General features: G+C 42.6%; 1 protein-coding gene across 1 annotated transcript; it reads left to right on the forward strand.

The window, feature by feature from the left end:
• Positions 1 to 1399: 1399 nt before the first annotated feature.
• ATMIN (ATM interactor) lies at positions 1400 to 17056 on the forward strand. Its single transcript, XM_034672875.1, has 4 exons — positions 1400 to 1762; positions 13262 to 13387; positions 14175 to 14374; positions 15036 to 17056. The coding sequence occupies exons 1-4, from the start codon at positions 1433 to 1435 to the stop codon at positions 16846 to 16848; spliced, it is 2469 nt and encodes an 822-aa protein (XP_034528766.1). The 5' UTR covers positions 1400 to 1432; the 3' UTR covers positions 16849 to 17056.
• The last annotated feature ends 391 nt before the right edge of the window (positions 17057 to 17447 follow it).

Here is a 17447-nt window from a genome sequence, read left to right on the forward strand (position 1 = left end):
TCCGCTAGTAACCCCAGGCACTCAGATTCCAGAGCCTACACTCTTAGACACCATGCCGAAAAAAATAATACCTATAGAGCCTATCCCCTTCACACATAGTTGTAGGGGTTGGTTGGTTGGTTAGTTTTTTTGTCCCACAGTACTTTTAAAATCAGAATTAGCTTCCATGATGGGCAGAATAATGCTCCCTACTCAGAGATGTCCACATCCTAATCCCTGGAATCTGCAAATACATTGCCTTACAAGGCAGAGGGGCTTTGCAAAAGGAGATTATTGTGGACTTTCTGAATGGAGTCACTGTAATCACAAGGATCTTCACAAGTGCAACAGGAATAGGGGAGAGCAGAGGGAGAAATCTGATGTGATGAAGACTCAACTCACCAGGACTGACTGAGAAACTGGAAAAGGCAAGTAAGCAGATTCTTCTGTAGAGCCTCCAGAAGAAATGTAGCCCTGCGCACACTTTGATCTTAGCCTAGTACTTGTGTCAGACCTCTGACACAATCTGTGTTGTTTTAAGCCACTAAGATGTGGTAATTTGTAACTGCAGCAATAGAAAACTAGTACAGCTGCTGATATACAAGTTGGAAGTTTTCCCATAAAAACCTTGAAAAATAAATCTAGCGATACCAAAGATAAGTAGTAGCTGCCCCCCTTTAAACAAAGGATGGATTTTTCCATTTCACTGCAGTCCTCACTTCTCCCTTTTGTCTACACCTGGCCTCCTATGCTCACTTACATGGTCTAGCTCGTCCTTCTAAGTACTTAGGTTTTGGAACCCTGCCCTGAGTCATATTGTCCACCAAATAGTAATCGGATTTCAGCAGTTAAGAGGCAAAAACGAAAAAGATACGGCAAGTAAATCCAGCTTCCCTTAAAATGATTAACTCAAGCATAGCGACTCATTCGTTTGTACAATGCGACCCAGGGCTTGTGTCTTCTCTGCAAAATGGGGGGAAATTTATAGTACATGTTTTGAGGACAAAATGAGATACAAAATGAAAGGTGCTTTCCCCAATGTCTAGCACATGGTAAGCCCTCAATAAACAATAGATGTAATTAACATACCGTTGCCTGTCCTGCCATTGAATATTTGGGTTGTTTATGATCTTTGGGGAAATAAAGTTCCTGAGCGTATTGCTTTTCCTTCTATCCAGTTATTTCCCAAAGTTAATTTTTCTGGGAAGATGAAGATGGATCAGTGGGACCAATACCTTCGACCTGTTCGCAAGAACCCCTGTGAAGTTTCGCAACCCTCCTGCCTCACCCAGCGGCGGCTTCCCGCAGACGCTCCCTCCATGGCCGGCAGGGGGCGCCTCAGCCGTCCGGGCCCCGCCGGATGCTAATGAACCTGCAGGCCCCGCCCCCTGCCGGAAGTGGCCGAGGCGGGAGGCGGGGCCTGTTCTTTCGGTCCTTCTGCCGTGCGGGAGCCATGGCGGCCTCTGAGGCGGCGGCGGCGGGGTCCGCGCCTCTGGCCTCGGGCGCCCCGACCGTCCCGACGGCCGCGAGGGGAGCCGCCGCCGCCGCCTCGGGCCCTCGGGGAACCCCTGGACGGCTGAGGGGCAGCCGGCCGCGGCCCGCGGCGGCGAGACTGCAGCCCGCGGGTCCGGAGCCTCCGGCCCGAGAGCTGATCCAGCCGTCGGTGAGCGAGCTGTCCCGGGCCGTGCGGACCAACATCCTGTGCACCGTGCGCGGCTGCGGCAAGATCCTGCCCAACAGCCCGGCGCTCAACATGCACCTGGTCAAGAGCCACCGGCTGCAGGTGAGCCCGCCGCGAAACGGCGCCTCCCCAGGCCTGGCGCTCGGGGGCTCGGGCGCGGGCGCGGGCTCGGGCGTGCGGGGCGGCGCGGCCCGCGGCCGGGATTGCGCGGTGTGTGTGCAGCCACGCCGGCCGGCGTCCAACCACATAACGGGCCAAACCGGCCAGGGAGTCCCGGCGGGGCAGAGTGGGAGCTAGCACGCAGGGACGCGCAGTAAGAAAACACTGTGTCATGCCCCTCTGCTGTCGGTCTCGGACGAGCCAGGACTGCTGGCCTCTGGCTTCGCGGCCCGGGCATTCGACACATGCACCTCGGTAGTTCCCAGCAACTTCGTGAGGCCCGTCTCATCCTCATCCTCATGCTACTGATGAGAAGCGGATTGCGCAGCCGGACTAGAGCTGGGATTTAAACCTGGTCTCTGCTTCTAAAGCCCGAGTGCTTTCCACCACACCCACAATACCTCCTTGAGGCCTTTAGGTTCAGGTCGGTTTTTAAAAGGGAGGTGCAGATTTGCCTCGAAGCACCTTCAGTTACACGTTTTCACGTATTGGTAGAATCAGGTTTGCTCAGGAATGAGACCTAAGGGAAATTTCTTCCGCAGGTCTTCTTTTAAAAGGGAACCCGTATGTTAACATGACAATAGTGTGAACATCCCTGCCACCCTCTGTAAAATGGGGCGGTGATTTTTAACCTTTAGTGCACGTCTGTGGAAAGCTCACGGAAAATCCAGATGTCCGGCCCCACCCTAGACCTGTTAAGTTACAATTTCCCAGTCATTACAATAGGAAGTTTCCTTCCACCACTTCTTACTCACTTCTCTCTGTGTCAACAGTGACATAATTCCCAAGCATGACACTCAAAGCAGTTTTGTGAACGTAGCTTTTGATGGTCTGGATTCAGGAATAAGTTTGAATTACCTATAGAGTTGCATGTTCTGTCTACCCTTCAGGTAAATCCTCCTTGGAGACTTCCTCGGAATCAGGTTTCTGATGAGAATTTAACTTACCAGGAGGTTAGAGGTTATAGTCTCTAGCTGCCCATGAGAGGCAGTCCCCATCTGGCACCAGCTGAACAGATGCAACATCTTTGCCCTTTGAAGATTACAGAGCCCAGTCAGGAAATGTGCTGAGGAGGACCCTGCAGGTGGCTGCAATTTTCCCCAGACTAGATTCCTTTTCTTCAGTCACCCAAATGCAGTAACTTCAATAGTCTGAGAACAGTCTTGGATCTTGTGTTTCCTCTATCATGCTAAATTTTAATGAAATCCTTCCTTTTTTTTATATTTTAACTTCAGTGAGTGAACTGTATGTTTGTAGGAATTCTACATCCCTTCATTCTCTCAGCTCATCTACAACAACCATCACCCACCTTTAGTATCATGTCCTCACTGAGAAGCAGCCTGGACACTTTACATCTCTGAGCACAAGAGAAGCTGCCAGTCTGACCAGGACTGTATTGGCTCAAACATCACTCTAACAAGCACTTCGTAACAGTTTTATTGTCCTTTTCTCTGGAATTACTATCTGGAGCATTCTCACTCTAGACACTTTGTGAAGCATCTGTTAAGCACAAAGATACCATTTACTTTTCAGGACTAGTGTGATAGCATATAATAGGTTTATTTCTAATTATGTTTTTGAAGTATATTAAGTTTAGGAATATCTGAAGATACCCATACATAAAATATACAAACACATGCAATATACAATGCACATACAAAATATAAAATATAATAGGCTTAAGAAGGAGGAGTATGTTTGAGGCAAATACAAATTTTGATAGTCAAATCTTTGCCTGGACTTTTCAAAGCAGCAGTATCCTCCCTTGCTTAGAACCTGTGAAGTCATTCTCCCATTTCTGAGTCGGTTTTCAGATGTCTCTTGTCTGAAGACAGCACAGTGCACTCAGGATCCCTTTCTGAACTAAAAATGTTGAAGGGAAAAGTGGGGTTTCCTCATTTTTCTTCGTAGGTCATTAGGGAGACCTTTTTCAGGAGGAATTAAAGAAATCTCACCCAGAACCATCGTTTTTGTTTCTTGTTACAGAGGCTCACTTTTCCAGCCTTGTTCTGCTTTTCTAACCACAGCACCCAGCCACCCCTGACATCTGCTGTGTTGGAGGAAAGGGGTTCGTTTTCTTTTATGAGGGTGACATATGTGACAAAATATCCGTACCTGTACGGTGGTGCCCCAGTATGGTGAATCTCTACTCTCTGTCTGCATCCTGAGGAGCAGGCTCTTGAGTTCAAACATTTCTCTTGATACTTGTTGTTTTCCAAGTATTAGAAGGAGGGAGGGAGGGGGAGGAGGCCTGGGGAAGAGAGCTGACTGGGAGCTCCCTGTGGTTTTGAAAGCCCTTTGGAGAGACTGCAGTACCAATCTCCCGCCTGCCTACTTTCTGCCCTGAAGGTGGTCTGAGTGTAGCTGCTTGGCAGATTTGCATAATATTCAGTGGGAATTTTTCCTGCTGGTTCTCTTGGTTACAGCTACTTGCGAAGTTCTAGTTTCTTTCCTAGTTTTTATTTTTTCTAGGTTATGATAATATTTTATCCCCTTCCCCATTAGTTGCTGTATCGTCTTTATTTTATTCTAGACTTTCTTCACAAGGTACCCTGCCCCCAAACAACTATTGCCTTCTTAACATAACTAATTAATAAACCCTTCTGAAGGATGGTAGGTAAGAATGGGGATTGAATTGTAACGTGTAAGGACATGCTGCCTTTTGGTTTTATGCTGGTTCTTATGATATATGTCTATATTTCATCTCCTGTTAGGAAATTGGAAATACCCTATCAAGCCTTGCCTGCAGGGGGATCCCTGGGAAAATGAAAGCTGGAGATTAAGGGAAAGAAAGAGTAGGAGTAAATGGACATTTCTCAGTTAAAGATTGTTTTATTCCTTGTTTGAAAGCAGTGAAGGGGACAGGAGGGCCCTTAAAGAACCTCTTGCCCAGCAGCATTTATATTTTAAAACCTGGCTTGAAGGGTTTTATATTATGTTCAGTCTGGGGTTTGCTTTCAATGATTTGCAAGGAATTTTTTTTTTAAGAAAAAAACAAAGGAAAAGAAAGGTTCCAAGTCGTTCTATAGGCCATATTGTACAAAGACCTGCAATTTAAAATTTATAATAAGAAGACAACAAAGCAAACTGATTTTCTTCTTGTATGCTTTCTGTGAAGACAGTCAGGTGCTGGAGTGGTTATAATGCCTTTTTTTTCCTCCCAATTTTTGCCACTATTCTTAAAATCCTTTCCTTTTACCCTTTCTCCTTAAAGTGTGTCCTCACTCCTGCTTTTCTCTTCTGTATGTTTCCTTTTTTCCATCTTGTTTTTTTTATTGTTTCCTCGCATAGTTTTTTTTCCAAATTCTTCTACTTAAAATGTTTCATAAACATTTTTGAAATGTTTGTTTTTTACTTTAAAATGTTTTGTATGTAACAAGTACCCAAACGCATACAAAAGGTAAGGTACAAAAAGTCTGGTGAATTTTGTTTTTGAACATATACAGAGAATGCCAGAACAAAACATGACTTTCTTACCGCAGTTCATGTGGTATTGTGCCATCCCCATTTCTTACCTCCCCTGTCCTCATCTCAGCCATCCTATCCTTTCACTTTATTGTCTCAGGACAGGAAGGCCCTGGAACTGTGATGGAGAGATGGTGATGGGGAGGGCTGAGGAGTTGGCCCTCAGAAAGCAGGAAAGTTAACCCTCTCAGGTTGTTGCCATGTCTGTAATAAAGGCCACAAGGGGATTGTTGATGTCGGTTATGGCTGTCTTTAGTGTTTCATCCTGGTGCATGATACAGTTTTAGCTTAGATGGCCACATGAACATGTTCAGTATAATGTTCCCAGTTTTTATTGAACATTTACTCTGTCCAGACATTCTCAGATGCAACAGAGGATACAAATACATTCCTCCCCTTGAAAAGGTTTGGGGGATTTTAAGTAGTTCCATTAGACAAAACAGGTAAATAACAAGAGAAAGCAATTCAAAGCTATATATAGTAAGGGACTTGAATGTCTCAAGCTAGAGAAATTTGGACTTGGGTAGATTTGGGGTGCCACTAAAAATGTTTGAGTGAGGTAACGACATCAGGGCTATACTTGAGAAAAATGAATCTGGCAAAGTGAATGAAAAAGAGATTGAAGTTTTAGAAATGAGTTAAGAGGTTAATGATAAAAGTCCAAACAGAGTCAGGGTGACTTGAACTAATGATGTAATAGTGAGAAAGGAAAGGTGAGGGAAGTGGTAGAAGACACGTAAAGAGAAGTGAATAATTGCCAAAACTCGGAAGCAAGCAAGATGTTCACCAGTAGGTGAATGGATAGATGAACTGGGGTACCTCCAGAGAATGGTATATTACTCAGCACTAAAAAGAAATGACTTATCAAGCCATGAAACGACATGGAGGAAATTTAGGTCAGGTGTATACTCAGTGAAAGAAGCCAATCTGAAAAGGGTACATACTGTATTATTCCAACTATATGACGTTCTGGAAAAGGCAAAAAAGAATTGTGGTTGCCAGTGTGGGTTTAAGGGAAAGAATGTTAGGAATAGGTGTAGCACAGAAGATTTTTAGGGCAGTGATAATACTGTGTGATAATACAACAGTGGATATGCGTCATTACATATTTGTCAAAAGCCATAGAATGTACAACAACAGTGAACTCTAATATAAATTGTGGACTGCTGGTGATAATAATGTGCCAGTGTAGGTTCATTGATTGTAAGATGTGCTAATTTGGTGGGGGATAATTGTTCCTAGTGGAACAGGCTGTTCATGTTTGGGGAAGGAAAGATCTATGAGAACTGTCTGTGCTTTCTACTCAATTTTGCTGTGAACCTAAAACATCTCTAAAAAAACAAAGTTCCTTAACTTTTAAAAAGTGAAGTAAACGGGTATTTGAGAACATGATTGGGAATTTAAAAAAGAATAATAAAAAGCATGCTAGGGTGCCTAGGTGGCTCAGTCAGTTAAGTGTCTGCCTTTGGCTCAGGTCGTGATCCCAGGACCTGGGATCAAGTCCCGCATCTGGCTCCTTCCTTCTACCTCTCTCTCTCTCTCGAATAAATAAATAAAAATCTTTAAAAATAAATGAAAATTAAAAAAAAATAAAAGGCATGCTAAGCAGAGTTGAGAGTCTGTTGGAAGTGAGCATGAATTTTGTAGTGACCTTGTGGGCAGTTTTGTGGAACATTTGAACAGCCTGGAACATAGATAGAAAGGGGCCATCTCCCTGGTATATCACTAAAAGGAATTTTATAATTGTCCGGTGAATGAAAGATTTCTGAGTCTTCCTTAATAATCTCCCCACATTTCATTTTCTCTTGCTGATAACACGAGATGGAAAAATATAAGTTAACTGAAAGTATTTCATTTAAAAAAACAACAGTACTAGACGAGTTGGTGAATAAGAAGAGTTTGGTGATAAGAGACCACGNCCTGTTAGGAAATTGGAAATACCCTATCAAGCCTTGCCTGCAGGGGGATCCCTGGGAAAATGAAAGCTGGAGATTAAGGGAAAGAAAGAGTAGGAGTAAATGGACATTTCTCAGTTAAAGATTGTTTTATTCCTTGTTTGAAAGCAGTGAAGGGGACAGGAGGGCCCTTAAAGAACCTCTTGCCCAGCAGCATTTATATTTTAAAACCTGGCTTGAAGGGTTTTATATTATGTTCAGTCTGGGGTTTGCTTTCAATGATTTGCAAGGAATTTTTTTTTTAAGAAAAAAACAAAGGAAAAGAAAGGTTCCAAGTCGTTCTATAGGCCATATTGTACAAAGACCTGCAATTTAAAATTTATAATAAGAAGACAACAAAGCAAACTGATTTTCTTCTTGTATGCTTTCTGTGAAGACAGTCAGGTGCTGGAGTGGTTATAATGCCTTTTTTTTCCTCCCAATTTTTGCCACTATTCTTAAAATCCTTTCCTTTTACCCTTTCTCCTTAAAGTGTGTCCTCACTCCTGCTTTTCTCTTCTGTATGTTTCCTTTTTTCCATCTTGTTTTTTTTATTGTTTCCTCGCATAGTTTTTTTTCCAAATTCTTCTACTTAAAATGTTTCATAAACATTTTTGAAATGTTTGTTTTTTACTTTAAAATGTTTTGTATGTAACAAGTACCCAAACGCATACAAAAGGTAAGGTACAAAAAGTCTGGTGAATTTTGTTTTTGAACATATACAGAGAATGCCAGAACAAAACATGACTTTCTTACCGCAGTTCATGTGGTATTGTGCCATCCCCATTTCTTACCTCCCCTGTCCTCATCTCAGCCATCCTATCCTTTCACTTTATTGTCTCAGGACAGGAAGGCCCTGGAACTGTGATGGAGAGATGGTGATGGGGAGGGCTGAGGAGTTGGCCCTCAGAAAGCAGGAAAGTTAACCCTCTCAGGTTGTTGCCATGTCTGTAATAAAGGCCACAAGGGGATTGTTGATGTCGGTTATGGCTGTCTTTAGTGTTTCATCCTGGTGCATGATACAGTTTTAGCTTAGATGGCCACATGAACATGTTCAGTATAATGTTCCCAGTTTTTATTGAACATTTACTCTGTCCAAACATTCTCAGATGCAACAGAGGATACAAATACATTCCTCCCCTTGAAAAGGTTTGGGGGATTTTAAGTAGTTCCATTAGACAAAACAGGTAAATAACAAGAGAAAGCAATTCAAAGCTATATATAGTAAGGGACTTGAATGTCTCAAGCTAGAGAAATTTGGACTTGGGTAGATTTGGGGTGCCACTAAAAATGTTTGAGTGAGGTAACGACATCAGGGCTATACTTGAGAAAAATGAATCTGGCAAAGTGAATGAAAAAGAGATTGAAGTTTTAGAAATGAGTTAAGAGGTTAATGATAAAAGTCCAAACAGAGTCAGGGTGACTTGAACTAATGATGTAATAGTGAGAAAGGAAAGGTGAGGGAAGTGGTAGAAGACACGTAAAGAGAAGTGAATAATTGCCAAAACTCGGAAGCAAGCAAGATGTTCACCAGTAGGTGAATGGATAGATGAACTGGGGTACCTCCAGAGAATGGTATATTACTCAGCACTAAAAAGAAATGACTTATCAAGCCATGAAACGACATGGAGGAAATTTAGGTCAGGTGTATACTCAGTGAAAGAAGCCAATCTGAAAAGGGTACATACTGTATTATTCCAACTATATGACGTTCTGGAAAAGGCAAAAAAGAATTGTGGTTGCCAGTGTGGGTTTAAGGGAAAGAATGTTAGGAATAGGTGTAGCACAGAAGATTTTTAGGGCAGTGATAATACTGTGTGATAGTACAACAGTGGATATGCGTCATTACATATTTATCAAAAGCCATAGAATGTACAACAACAGTGAACTCTAATATAAATTGTGGACTTCTGGTGATAATAATGTGCCAGTGTAGGTTCATTGATTGTAAGATGTGCTAATTTGGTGGGGGTAATTGTTCCTAGTGGAACAGGCTGTTCATGTTTGGGGAAGGAAAGATCTATGAGAACTGTCTGTGCTTTCTACTCAATTTTGCTGTGAACCTAAAACATCTCTAAAAAAACAAAGTTCCTTAACTTTTAAAAAGTGAAGTAAACGGGTATTTGAGAACATGATTGGGAATTTAAAAAAGAATAATAAAAAGCATGCTAGGGTGCCTAGGTGGCTCAGTCAGTTAAGTGTCTGCCTTTGGCTCAGGTCGTGATCCCAGGACCTGGGATCAAGTCCCGCATCTGGCTCCTTCCTTCTACCTCTCTCTCTCTCTCGAATAAATAAATAAAAATCTTTAAAAATAAATGAAAATTAAAAAAAAAATAAAAGGCATGCTAAGCAGAATTGAGAGTCTATTGGAAGTGAGCATGAATTTTGTAGTGACCTTGTGGGCAGTTTTGTGGAACATTTGAACAGCCTGGAACATAGATAGAAAGGGGCCATCTCCCTGGTATATCACTAAAAGGAATTTTATAATTGTCCGGTGAATGAAAGATTTCTGAGTCTTCCTTAATAATCTCCCCACATTTCATTTTCTCTTGCTGATAACACGAGATGGAAAAATATAAGTTAACTGAAAGTATTTCATTTAAAAAAACAACAGTACTAGACGAGTTGGTGAATAAGAAGAGTTTGGTGATAAGAGACCACGTCGGCTGTCATGAAAGCTAGCAGCTGCCAGTGTTTTTACAGAAGAGCCTTTCAGTCCGACTTTCACAAGGACAGTATTTAATGTAAAGTACTGGTTTAGATTAGATTGTTGGCATTAAGTTGGTTGGCAAAAAGCAAAAGAAGAAACAAAACTCTCCACAGCAAATAACTCAGCAATAATAACTAATTGAGTGNACAGTATTTAATGTAAAGTACTGGTTTAGATTAGATTGTTGGCATTAAGTTGGTTGGCAAAAAGCAAAAGAAACAAAACTCTCCACAGCAAATAACTCAGCAATAATAACTAATTGAGTTATTATGTGATAAGCACTGTTCCAAACCCTATACATTATTGACTAAATCCCCACAACAACCCTGAAGTAGATCCTGTTTTGCCTCCTTTACAGCTTAGGAAACCAAGGCAGTTCATTTTCTTAAGGTCACAAGAAAGTGGCAAGGTAGAGAATTCAAACTATGGCAGTCCACATTCCAGAACCCAGGGGTTTAACCACTATACGAGAGGTTCCAAAGCTAGACCGCACTTTGGGAGCATCTGGGGAGATTTAAAAACCAAATACGGATCCCTCATCCCCACCCCAAACTAATGATACCAGAATACCTGGAGTTGAAACAAAGCAGAGATTTTTTTTTAAGTGTCTCGTGATTTTTCACAGGCCCCGAGTTAAAAACCACTACCCTATGCTAGACTGCCTTTCAAAAAATGCTCTGCATTTAGCAGGCAATTGCTCTCTTCTTTAAGCATTAAAACAATACCAAGAGGTGTACAAAATAGTTACTGCCCTTAAGAAGTTTAGTTGGAGAGGCAGGAACTCTAGAAAAAAATGATAGTATTTAAAATAGCTTAAGTTTTATTATCTTGAATTCAAACAGGAAATAGATCTCTACATCTGGGTGGTGGTAAGTAGAACAAGGGAGTGTTGTTTATTGAGCATGTGATCTGGGCTCAGCTTTATGCTAATCAAATACAAGATAATCCTGAGAGTTAACTATTGTATCTGTCTCAGAAATGAGTAAACTGGCTCAGAGAGGTTAAGGTCACACCCCTTCTTGGTGGTAGAAGTGGTTTATAGGTCTTTTAATGCCAAATGCTTTTTCCGCCATCACAGTCGGCCTGGGAGAGCCAGAATGTAGGACAATTTGGGCCTTCATAGAAGGTGCAGTTGAAAGTGGGAAGAATGCGAGGCTGAGAAAGGTAGTGTATGAACAGAGAACAGAAAAAGATATGGTTCTAATGGGAGATTGAAGGCATAACACGCTGTTAGGTGATACATACAAATAAGTTTTCAGAATGTCAAATTCATTATAACATTAGAAGAGGAACAAAAGTTATTTAAGAAACCATTTAAATAACCCAAATGAATATGAATATCTAGACAGTAATAGTGCAGTAGGATTGTAAAAGGATGGACCAGGGTGGAAGACATGGAGGACTAATGAATTTTATGTGGAAAGATAAATTATGTTGTTTAAAAACAAAACAAGAACAGCTTCTTTTCCCCTCTAAATAAGTGGACACAGACTCAACAAGATCAACATGTTCCTCTTGAGATCCACTGGGAAGGCAAAGGGAAGGAGTCCTAGCCACATGATTATTCATTTCTCATTTCTCCAGAAACATTAATGGTAGAGAAGGAAGTGGACATGTTCCAACAGTACTGAATCCTTTGTCATCAGAACACTAGATGACTGGAATACCCTGAGTGCTACAGCAGCAGCTAAGGCCTGAGTGAACGGGGATTTCTACCCCCTCCACTTTGACCTCAGTCTGTACTTTCTAATTGATTATATTCTTCTTTCCAGCTTATGTCTTGACTCAGGCAAAAGNCGACAGAGATAGAGACAGCCAGCGAGAGAGGGAACACAAGCAGGGGAGTGGGAGAGGAAGAAGCAGGCCCAGTNGAACACTAGATGACTGGAATACCCTGAGTGCTACAGCAGCAGCTAAGGCCTGAGTGAACGGGGATTTCTACCCCCTCCACTTTGACCTCAGTCTGTACTTTCTAATTGATTATATTCTTCTTTCCAGCTTATGTCTTGACTCAGGCAAAAGACCCAGGGCGCAAAGCATCCCATGATGCGGACTCACAACTATTCCCTCAAGGAACAGGGACTGCCTTTACACCAGCAGGACCCTGCATAGTCGACCCCAGGACAGTGACTGGCCTGACCTTTACTGCCTGTCTGCACGTACCCACCGACCTTTGTCCCACATTTTCCTTATGTAAACCTGGAAGTATTTTCAGCACTTTGGAGACAGTCTTTGAGATGTTAGTCCACTGTCCTCCCAGTGCTGGTCTCACTGAAATAAATCCCTTTCCTGTTTCCCCGCCACTCATCTCACTGCCTTTGTGTCAATGGTGAGTGGCCAAATTTGGTCTGTTTTGGGACCCCTGGAGCCAGGTGCTCTTATACCCTTGAGCCCTGGTTAAATGAGTACATGTCCTGTTGTTTCCAGTGACCTGTCGAAAGGTCCATCCCCACCCCCCAACCCCCGACACCACCACTACCTTCCTTTAGGGCCAGACAGGAATTACACTGGAGGTCACAGGTATCTCATACCTGCAGTATGTGAGCTCATCAAGGGCACCAAGACAGAGCACTTCAAGCTAAATTAAGTCACCAGTTACTTTAAACTCCCAGCCAAAAACTTAATCACATACTTAATAACAAAGGATGATTAGGATTATATGAGTTACTATATATAAGTGCTGACACAGTAATAAAAGCTATATAAATACTGGTTACTATAATGATTATTTAATTTCAAACATAACATGGTGACTGTATTCAAGCTGCTATATAAAAAGTTGTGTCGACTAGCTTCAGCTACTTTAGGGGTTTAAGGATCAGAGAAAGTCATGATGCTAGGAGGAAGGCCTAGACCATAGTCAAAGGAGGTTTTTTCCAGGGGCTCCCAATAATTGAGGGTGGGATGAAAGGGAAGGGAAGAATGAGGTTGGTGCCAAGATCTTGAACCTGAGAAACTGAATATACCACTTAGAAACAGAGAAAGCTGGCTTTAAGGACATTTCAAGTTTAGAAGGAGGAGTTTTAAAGGAATGGATAGAAGATTTTTAAACAACACGGGGGGGTTTTTTGTTGTTTTGAAAAATTTTTAGAGATTTATTGAACTACAGTTTATCCACCAGAACATTTACCCATTTTAAGTGAATAATTTAATTATTTAGTAGATTCACATAGTTTTAACACCACCACAATCTAATTTTAGAATGTTTTTATCTCCCTTAAAAGATCCCTTGTGCCCATCTTTAATCATTCCCTGTTTCTGGTCCCAGGCAGTAGTTCCATTGTTGTTGTTGTTGTTTAAATAATTATTTAAAGCAATTTTTTTCTTTTGCAGGATGGCATAGTAAATCCAACAATAAGAAAAGATTTGAAAACTATACCGAAATTCTACTGTTGTCCAATTGAAGGATGCCCTAGAGGCCCTGACAGACCATTTTCTCAATTTTCTCTTGTAAAACAGGTATCTTACTTGTCTTAAGTATACTTCTCTGAGGATGAAATGCAGGTGATATAAACCTAACATGCATTCTAATCACTTACCAAACATAACTGGAGAACTCTCAAAGAAAGCTGCTTGTGAGAATAGCCACCCAGGAGTCTCCCTATTGGGGAAAACGTGAGTGGGGTGTAACGAAAGTGAAGGAGCCCTGGCCTGTTCTGGAGGAGAAGATATCCAGAAGTGGGTTTGGAGAGAAAGACAAGAAGATCCATTCAGCAGCAAATGAGAAATGTGTGCTCCATATCTCTTGTGTGAATCTGTGTGCCTCCAAGGCCAGAGGAGCAAAGGCACAAAGGAAAAGTTACCCTAAGGAAGGATGAAGCTGCAGAAGTCAGGAAGAGTTCCAGAAGCAGCTGCCTTAGGAGGAGGGAGGGGTCCAGTGAATGGGGAAAGAGGTGATGTAGGACTGGCAGAGAGTGGCAGCTGAAATACTTCCCCGAGGGCTGGCTGCAGGGGTCCTGAGAAAAGTATGGTGGACTTTTTCCTGCCTGCAGCACTAATTTGTAAAACCTAAATGGCAGGTACTATGAATTGCTTCCAAAACAGGGTCCTCACTTTTCACAAAGCAGCAGTGACAGGGAAAAGGGGCGTGTGATAAACTGCAATTTGCCTGCTTTTCCATTCTTTCGATTTAGACTGCTCTAGTTTGTCAAGCAATCTCGTTGTTAATGCGGGTACGTGGATAGTTTTTGAAATGTTTTGAGCAGATGCAGTTTTCCACTTTTTGTCCCTTCTGTGTTCTTCCTAGCACTTTATGAAAATGCATGCTGAAAAGAAGCATAAGTGCAGTAAGTGCAGCAATTCCTATGGCACGGAGTGGGACTTGAAAAGGCACGCAGAGGACTGTGGCAAGACCTTCCAGTGCACGTGTGGCTGTCCCTATGCCAGTAGAACTGCTTTACAGTCCCACATCTACCGCACTGGCCACGAGATCCCAGCAGAGCACAGGTAAAGGGGAAGAAATGATGGCCCAGGAGTCAGTCGCTGTGGGAAGAATTTCAAATGAAACTTCCAAAAAGCCGCTAGTGCAGAGAGAAAGGAGGAATAACAGAGAAAAAAACAAGACGTGGAAAAGGGAAACATTTGGAAAAGCGAGCAGTGCTGGCAAAGGATTCACATCTGTCTCACCCAGTTGTCCTTTCTTTCTTCCTCCCAATTGAAAATCCCAACTTCCAGCATTTTCCAGCCGAGAGATGTTAGATTGTTGAAGAGTTAAGTTTTACCATGAAATTGTACCTCATCTTAAAAGTCAAATTTATATTTAGAGTAATAGCTTCCTACTTTAGGAACGGTAAAAGTTGCATTATATAATCTGTTAGCTTCCTTGTGCTTACAGAGTGAAGCTGAGTTCTAGGGTACTTAGCGGTATGGCACCAAAAAAGATCTGCTTCCTCCTTCCCTACGTGCATGTTCCTGCACTTCTGCCCACCACATAGTAGGCCCAGTTCTCAGAGGCACAGAAGGATGGATCTCGCCTCACCTGGAGGAGTCTGACCTCTGCTCTAGGTGTGGTGAACCGCATTCATAAGTAGTTGAAGAGACCACACCAGAGTTGAAGAAAGCTGCAGCCTAAATTGTTTTTCTCTTTTTACTCTGTCCTTGGTTTCAGGGATCCACCTAGTAAGAAAAGGAAAATGGAGAGCTGCCTGCACAGCCAGAAGTTGTCCAGTAAGACTACTGAGTCCTTGAGCACCCAACCAGCTCCAAGATCAGACACTCAAGAACTGGAAACTTCTGATATAAAGCTGGTTGCTTCTTTTGAAGACTCTTGCAACTCTAATGCCGGAAAGCAGACTCTTACAACACCTCCAAGATATCCTCAGAAGTTGCTTTTACCCAAGCCCAAAGTGGCTCTGGTGAAACTTCCTGTTATGCAGTTATCTCCCATGCCTGTCTTTGTGCCTACAGCCGACTCCTCGGCCCAGCCTATGGTGTTGGGTGTCGATCATCAGGGTTCTGCCCTGGGCGCTGTGCACATAATGCCCTTGTCAATCGGAACCCTGATCCTCGGCCTAGATTCAGAGGCTGGCTGTCTTAAGGAAAGTTTCCCTCTTTCAAAAATTGTAAGTCCTGTTGCTATGGAGCCAATTAGTACAGGTGTTCAAGTGAACTTGGGTAAGAGCCTGTCTAATCCTTTACAAGAACTAGGGAACACATATCAGAAGAACAGCATTTCTTCAATCAATGTACAGACAGACCTGTCTTATACCACACAACACTTCATACCTTCCACACAGTGGGCTGGGCCTGATTCCTCCGTATCTTCTTGTTCTCAAACAGATTTGACGTTTGGTTCTCAAGTCTCCCTTCCCATTAGTGTTCATACACAAACGTTTTTGCCCAGTTCTAAGGTGACCTCATCCATAGCTGCTCAGACTGATGCATTTATAGATGCCTGTTACCAGTCAGGTGGGATCTCCAGAGAAACCCAGACCAGTGGAATGCAAAGTCTGACAGATGACCGAGTACAGGTGGACCAAGCTGTTATGGGTGGAGACATTTTTGAGAGTGTCCATTCATCGTACGGTGTTTCTACAGACAGTATTATAAGCAGCAGCTTAGTCGCAGAGACCGTCCCTCATGATCTGTTACCTCAGAACCACCCTAAGACTTTAAATCAAGATCTTGAGAAATCTGCACCAATTATAAACTTCAGTGCACAGCACAGTATGCTTCCTTCACAGAACATGACAGATAATCAGACCCAAACTATAGATTTATTAAGTGATTTAGAAAACATCTTGTCAAGTAATCTGCCTAGTCAGACACTGGACAATCGTAGTCTTTTGTCTGACACAAGTACTGGACCTGATCCCCAGCTCCCATCTGGCCCGACCCAGAATCCCGCAATTGATTTTGATATTGAAGAGTTCTTGTCCGCCTCAAATATCCAGACTCAAACTGAAGAGAGTGAGCTTAACACCATGACCACCGAGCCTGTCTTGGAATCGCTGGACATAGAGACCCAAACGGACTTCTTCCTTGCAGACACATCTGCTCAGTCCTATACTTGTAGGGGAAATTCTAACTTCTTAGGCCTTGAAATGTTTGACACGCAGACACAGACAGACTTAAACTTCTTTTTAGACAGTAGCCCCCACCTGCCTCTGGGAAGTATTCTGAAACACTCCAGCTTTTCCATGAGTACTGATTCATCTGACACAGAGACCCAAACTGAAGGGATCTCCGCTGCTAAAAACATACCTGCTGTAGAAAGCAAAGTTCAGTTGAACAGTACAGAAACACAGACCATGCATTCTGGCTTCGAAACCCTGGGGAGCTTGTTCTTCACCAGCAATGAAACTCAAACAGCAATGGATGACTTTCTTCTGGCCGATTTGGCCTGGAACACAATGGAATCTCAGTTCAGCTCTGTAGAAACCCAGACGTGTGCAGAATTACACACGGTCTCCAACTTCTGAAAATGAAGTCCGAGCGTGCGAAGGCATTTATGCAGTTTCCTTCTGGGTTTGGAAAATGGAGAGTGGGACAACAGTGTTAACACTATTGAATGTAGTTACTGATGCATTTACTTCAATTCTTGGAGGGTCTTTGCCTTTTGTACTTGTAAACATGAAATTTGTGTATAAATGTGAGTGTATTATAAAGTGTAAGATGTTGATCTAAAAATACTGTTTCTGTGTTGCCTACATTTGCCCTTTCATAGTTAGTCTTCCAATCTTAAAAACACAAGTGTATTTCACACCTTTCAAACCCATCTAGTGATTAGCTGAAGCCAAGCTTACCAGGTACTAGGGTACAGACTTTTCAGATCTTCAAAACATTTCAGTGGGAATATGTCTTCCTTAACTTAAGTTGCACCTAAAATATTTGACAGTGCCTGTTAGAAAATCCTGTTTCCTGATAGTCAATCTAAAGAAATCGGATGCCACACATCAGATACAAGCGCCAGCACTTGGATGGCGTGGGACGCATGCTGCCTGCAGCCTCATCTGCTTTGACATCTCACTTTTTTCTGACTTGAAGACAAGGGAGAACTACAGCTGTCTTTAGCTTTGGA

This window comes from Ailuropoda melanoleuca, chromosome 12 (assembly GCF_002007445.2).
Source record: "Ailuropoda melanoleuca isolate Jingjing chromosome 12, ASM200744v2, whole genome shotgun sequence".
NCBI classification, from domain to species: Eukaryota; Metazoa; Chordata; class Mammalia; order Carnivora; family Ursidae; genus Ailuropoda; species Ailuropoda melanoleuca.